We start from the raw sequence: 6176 nt of genomic DNA, 5'->3' as shown, positions 1-6176 counted from the left end.
AAGCGGAAGTAGATGTGATAGTCATTCATAGTTTTGAATGCTTTCCTTGGCAGGAATTGGCTCAGAGACCAGAATTCTAGGTGTGTGTTTCATAGTTGTGCTGACTCTCTAGAGCTGACAATGGCTTTGAGCTGGCTAGATTTATACTAATCTGACACAAGGTATAGTCATCTGAGCAGAAAACCTTGACTGAGAAAATGCCCCCCATAAGATCAAGCTGTAGACAGGTCTGCAGAATATTTTCTCATTTATTGATGAATGGAAATGTCCCTGCCTTTTTTTCTTTTTTTTTTTGGTGGTGCCACTTCTGGGCTGTTGGTACTTGTTTGTATAAGAAAGCAGGCAGTACAAGGCTGGAGGACTAAGCCAGTGAACAACACCCCTCTCCATGGCCTCTGCCTCAATTCCTGCCTCCAGGTTCCTGCCCCTTTAGAGTTCCTGTCCCGACCTCCTCAGATGATGGATAATGATAAGGAAATAAGAGTCAAATGAATCCTTTTTAAACCTGACTTGCTTTGGTAATGGTGTTTCATAATAGCAATAGTAACCTTAACTAGAACAGGACTGTTGGTGAGTTTTCAAACCTGTGTTAACAATCATCTGCCGAGTGAGGGCTAATGATACCATCCAGGTGAGAGCTGAGACACCAGCAACCATGCTGGGAACCTCAAACCACTTTCTCAACTTTCAGATCTCACTCTGACTCTCCTAAGGGTAGATTCTAGCAGAAAGGAATTGCCATGAAAAAACTGTATTTGCAGATTAGTTCTCTCTAAGTGACAGAGCAGAATGAAAAGGGGAAGGGGTTTAGACCTGACAGAAAGCAAATGCAAAGAAATATATACAGAGGACCTTGGATCCAGCAATACCACTCTTGGGAATATACCCAAGAGATGCCCTATCATACAACAAAAGTATACGCTCAACTATGTTCATAGCAGCATTGTTTGTAATAGCCAGAACCTGGAAACAACTGGGATGCCCTTCAATGGAAGAATGGATGAAGAAAGTATGGAATATATACATATTAGAGTACTACTCAGCAGTAAAAACCAATGACTTCTTGAATTTTGCATGCAAATGGATGGAAATAGAAAACACTATCCTGAGTGAGGTAAGCCAGACCCAAAAAGAGGAACATGGGATGTACTCACTCATATTTGGTTTCTAGCAAAGGACATTGAGCCTATAATTTGTGATCCTAGAGAAACTAAATAAGAAGCTGAACCCAAAGAAAAACATATAGGCATCCTCCTGAATATTAACCTTCATCAAGCGATGAAAGGAGACAGAGGCAGAGACCCACACTGGAGCACCGGACTAAAATCTCAAGGTCCAAATCAGGAGCAGAAAGAGAGAGAGCACGAGCAAGGAACTCAGGACCGCGAGGGGTGCACCCACACACTGAGACAATGGGGATGTTCTATTGGGAACTCACCAAGGCCAGCTGGCCTGGGTCTGAAAAAGCATGGGATAAAGCCAGACTCGCTGAACATAGCGGACAATGAGGACTACTGAGAACTCAAGGACAATGGCAATGGGTTTTTGATCCTACTGCACGTACTGGCTTGGTGGGAGCCTAGGCAGTTTGGATGCTCACCTTAATAGACCTGGATGGAGGTGGGTGGTCCTTGGACTTCCCACAGGTCAGGGAACCATGATTGCTCTTTGGGCTGACAAGGGAGGGGGACTTGATTGGGGGAGAGGGAGGGAAATGGGAGGCGGTGGCAGGGAGGAGGCAGAAATCTTTAATAAATAAATAAATAAATAAATAAAAATAATCACCAAATGACATTAATTCTATTAAAAATAAGGCAAAATCTTGATTATAATAAAGAAAAGTATAAGTGTGGTAGATTCTCCTTTTATTTAATGGTGAATTGTTTTGATATTCAAACAAGGAGGTCTCCAGTATTGCTGGTCTGGGATTTTTTACACACACAGTGATATTTCTATGTTCAGAAGCCAACAAACAAATACATGATAGATTTTCGATAGAGTAAATATTTTGTTATTATTTCTTTTACTTGGTATTTTTGCTTTTGTCATCAATGCCAGGTTCAGTATTTGAGTATAACATTTCCTTGAGTTTATGGCGGGATTTCTTTGTTGTAATTAGGAAAATCAAGGAAAATAAAACCAAAAAGAAAATCATTAAACCTAGTACGAGCATACCTATGTTGGACTTACGTATCCTTGGAGGTGGTCCACTGTCTATACTACCTCCAAAGCCACTTAGTTGACAGTGTGGTGGCTCCCAGTTGACGTCACAGTGGCAGTGATGTTTATTGTTACAGACTCCTTTCATATTGCACTGGAATGCTGAACAATTACTTAACAAATCAGACTTATGGATGCACTTCCTGTCAACACATATAAGATCTTGACCACAACCTGTGCCATCTGTCACTGCTCCACTGTCTGCTAATGTCATTCCAAAATGATAGTCTATACTCCAGCAATTGACATTATTGAAGTGAGTCCAATGCACTGTTTCATGGCTTCTCCTACGTGGAATCTGTCTTACATTTTCACACTGAATTCGTCCACAGAGTACATCAGCGTTATCGCATCTTCTGTAGTTAGAGCTATCGTTACCACAGTTACCAAAACGGTCACCCTGTTTGTTCATTTTCACGTAGCAATTCTTATTTGCACTCCTGGCTGTTTTGCCAAACAGCCTCTGACAGTGTTCTTCACGTTTAGGACATTTCATTTTATAGCAATAACCATCATCCCTGCAAGGGCTCCCATCTTTCTTGTATACGTCTTCTGGACACTCAGCTGAAGTCCCATTGCACCACTCTGGAAGGTCACATTCATTTTTCTGTCTTCTACACACTGTTCCTGATGGTTTGAACTTGCAGTCTTTGCAGCAAAGCCCTTGAGCACATTCAGCATTGGGTTTGAACACACAGTCTTCGCTACAGCATGGATCATGTAGACAGGATGCCAAGGATCCACAGTCACACTGCTCTCCTTCCTCAACCACATTATTCCCACACAAGGTGAGGTTGATGGTTACGACTATATCTGGATCATTATTCAAACAATTTCTCCTGGTTATCGTGGAATACATACTCTCATAACTGCAGTTGCTGAACTTAGGGGAATCAGATTTTGCTGGGGCCATTATACAATTTGATAACCCACATGTACAGTATTTCTCATCATGATGCATACCCAAATTATGACCCATCTCATGTGCTATAATGAATGACAGGTCTGATAATCTATCCGTCCTGAAACTGTTAACTGCACAATTAGTTCTTGTGCAAACTGTACCTACATAAGCTAGCCCTAAAGTTCCACCATAACTTTGCCTGGGTAAAAGATGTGCAAGATCATGTCTAATGCGATTGTGAAAGTGTCTATTCTTCCAACTGCAGAAATCACTTAGGACATGGCCTATACCTCGTGTTACATTGACTTCATTTATTTGGGTCCAAACTTGCAGTGTAGTTATAATCACACTAATATCTATCTGAAGATAATAACCATTTAGTCCGTTGACAATTTCAAATGTTTCTAGCATGCAGGTTGTGACATTATTTGCTCTATAAACATATCGTTGATTATCTATCACCACAAAATATTCAAGATACTTGTGATGAGTCCACCAATTCTCATACTGGCTTTGCATTAGTGTGGAGTCTTTGCTTTCCTGAATCTTCATTTGTCGCGCTATTTCTTCATCTGTTAGCCCACATCTCATAGAATGTAATTCTGAGTCCTCCCTGTTTATTTTGTATATGAGATGTTCAAATGTGGAAGTCAGATTCTTTGGCATGATTTCATATGCTGTGCCATTTATCTCTAGTATGCCTTGCAAACTCCCTAAACAGGTGTTAATAATGACGGTGGAATCTGGGTCTCCATCTACGTGGCCGTGGTAGTAGCAATCAGTCTGCACAAAAGGCTGCTCTCCACGGAGATCACCTTGGTCAGTGTAGGTGAGCAGTAAGAAGTTTCTGGATATAAAGTATTTCGTGCGTTTCATGGTGATAATGTGTCTCTCTCCTCCAAAGCGCAGGCCATAGGACAGCCACCCTAGAGAACTATTATGTCTCCCAGTATCGGTGACCCTCACTGGTATCACTACTTCAGGAGGGCTACTGTACTTAGCATGTACAGTTGGTGACCAGGCAGGAAGAAATTGCAGCATCCACAGGCAGAACTGAAGGACCATAATCTTATCATGGACCAGGACTTCATCCACAGTCACTATGTCCTATTAGAGAACAAAGGAGGAACAGGAGAAAACCCTGCTCTCCTAGTCCTCAGTTGCTCTGGTTGTGTGCAGCACTGGCCTTTTGGGGTATGTCTTCTGGCAGAGTTGATCCATCAGACCAGCAGAACTAAAAGAAACAGAAAAGAAGGGCAGCCCCAGCCATATGTAAATCAGGAAAAAGTCAGCTTAGAGAACGAAAGAGCAGAGAACTGGCTAAAATCAATTAGTCTTTGTTCTAAGGTCTTTCAACATTTGCTTGGATTTTTTTCTTTAATTGTGGTAGAATACACTTTGCCCCTGCACAAATACGTTTCTAATACTCTCCTAGCTCTTAGTAATACTCACAATTTTGAATAACTTGCTCTCATTTTCACATTGTTTCTGAATGTTCTAATTTTCAACCTTTCCTCAACAGCAACTGTGGATTTCCTTAGCTGAACAAATAAGATTGTCTTGGCATATATATATATATATATGCCTTCTTCCAACACCGTCCTGCTGCTTGTTGAGTACATTTGTGAGCTTCTTTCCTTCCTTGCTTTGTCATTCCTGTGGGTGGCAGAAACTTCTTAGGCTAAAAGCTACTCTCATTTGTATTTTCCATTTTAAAAAATATTGTTGCACATGAGTGTGTGCAAAAGAGTGAATAAGAATCCCGTGTGGATGCCAATATATGTTTGGATAGCATAGTTCATCTTGGCTAGTGAGACCTCAGAAAATATTTATCTTCTTTGTGCAGTTCATTCTAAAGTTTAGTATTTTTTATTGGCTCGTTATTTGCTTGCTTGTATTTATATAAGCATGTGTGTATATATGAATATGTGTTGTGTGTTTGTGTGTGCATGTGTGTCTGTGCTTATAGAAGCCGAGAACTGGTCTTGGATATCATTCCTAGGGCCTTATCCATCTTGACTTTTGACACAGAGTTGATCACAGATATGGTACTCATTACAGAGGGAAGAATGACTGGCCAGAGAGCCTTAGCAGCTTGCATGTTTCTGCCTCCTCATTGCTGGCACTGCAAGCAGAGATCACCGACCTGGCTTTTTATATAGGCTTCAGGGCTTCATTCTCACACCTGTATGCGCTTGGGTCATTGATTTTGCCAAATGTGCAATCTCTCTTCTCGAGTACCATCATCTTTAGTATATTGTTATTTTGAAAAATTAGTTAAGGAATAATACGCATAAACACAGAGTGCTAAGAGCCTATGTAAGTAAAAGCATCCATAAAAGACATTTAAGGACAGTATCATGAAACCATGATTAAAACCCTGACATGTTGGTCACTACCCAAAAATGCTTTGATTTTTATTTGACAATTATTATAGAAAGTGTATTTCTTGTGTACAGAAAAGACTTATTTATTAAAAATGCACCATTGTTGTGATTGTGCCAAGAAAAATACATCAGAATTAATGACTAAAACTATAATTCCAGGCAGGTCAAGAAACAAAACTTATAGAAAAAGTGAGCAAGCTGAATCTTGCATTTATTAAATTACTCTTTTAAATATTCTAATGTCCAGAACTCTAAAAAATGATACAAATTTTTCATTCAAAATTTGATACGACCATAACAATCTAGATTTTAGGTTAGCTTAACTTTTTTTTCTTCCCTGAGCCTCAAATCAATACTAGCTAAGCCATTTGCTACCATAGCTCTATAATTTAAGATGTATTAATCACACTAAAAACCCTAGAATCTTTATAATGAAGTAGAAGAAAGTTGAAAATATCTAAATGACATTCCATACCCAATTATGAATAGTTGTCTAGAAATTAAGGGAGGTATGCATTCACCTCTTAAATATTTGTGCTTCTGTCCCTTGAAAAATCTTCTGAAGACTCACCATCAGGTGAAGTGATGCCCTTGTTCCTTCCCGGTTATGGTCTTTTTCACAAAACATTTAAAAAACCCTTCTTAGGAACAAAGGTTTTTGTTTG

General features: G+C 39.8%; 1 protein-coding gene across 1 annotated transcript; it reads right to left on the bottom strand.

Moving 5' to 3' along the window:
* Positions 1–2023: 2023 nt before the first annotated feature.
* On the bottom strand, positions 2024–4222 carry LOC130862618 (disintegrin and metalloproteinase domain-containing protein 26A-like). Its single transcript, XM_057752332.1, has one exon. The coding sequence runs from the start codon at positions 4187–4189 to the stop codon at positions 2024–2026; it is 2166 nt and encodes a 721-aa protein (XP_057608315.1). The 5' UTR covers positions 4190–4222.
* Positions 4223–6176: the final 1954 nt, after the last annotated feature.

This window comes from Chionomys nivalis, chromosome 20, assembly GCF_950005125.1.
Source record: "Chionomys nivalis chromosome 20, mChiNiv1.1, whole genome shotgun sequence".
Lineage (NCBI taxonomy): Eukaryota > Metazoa > Chordata > Mammalia > Rodentia > Cricetidae > Chionomys > Chionomys nivalis.
This window is presented reverse-complemented; position numbering and strand designations above follow the sequence as displayed.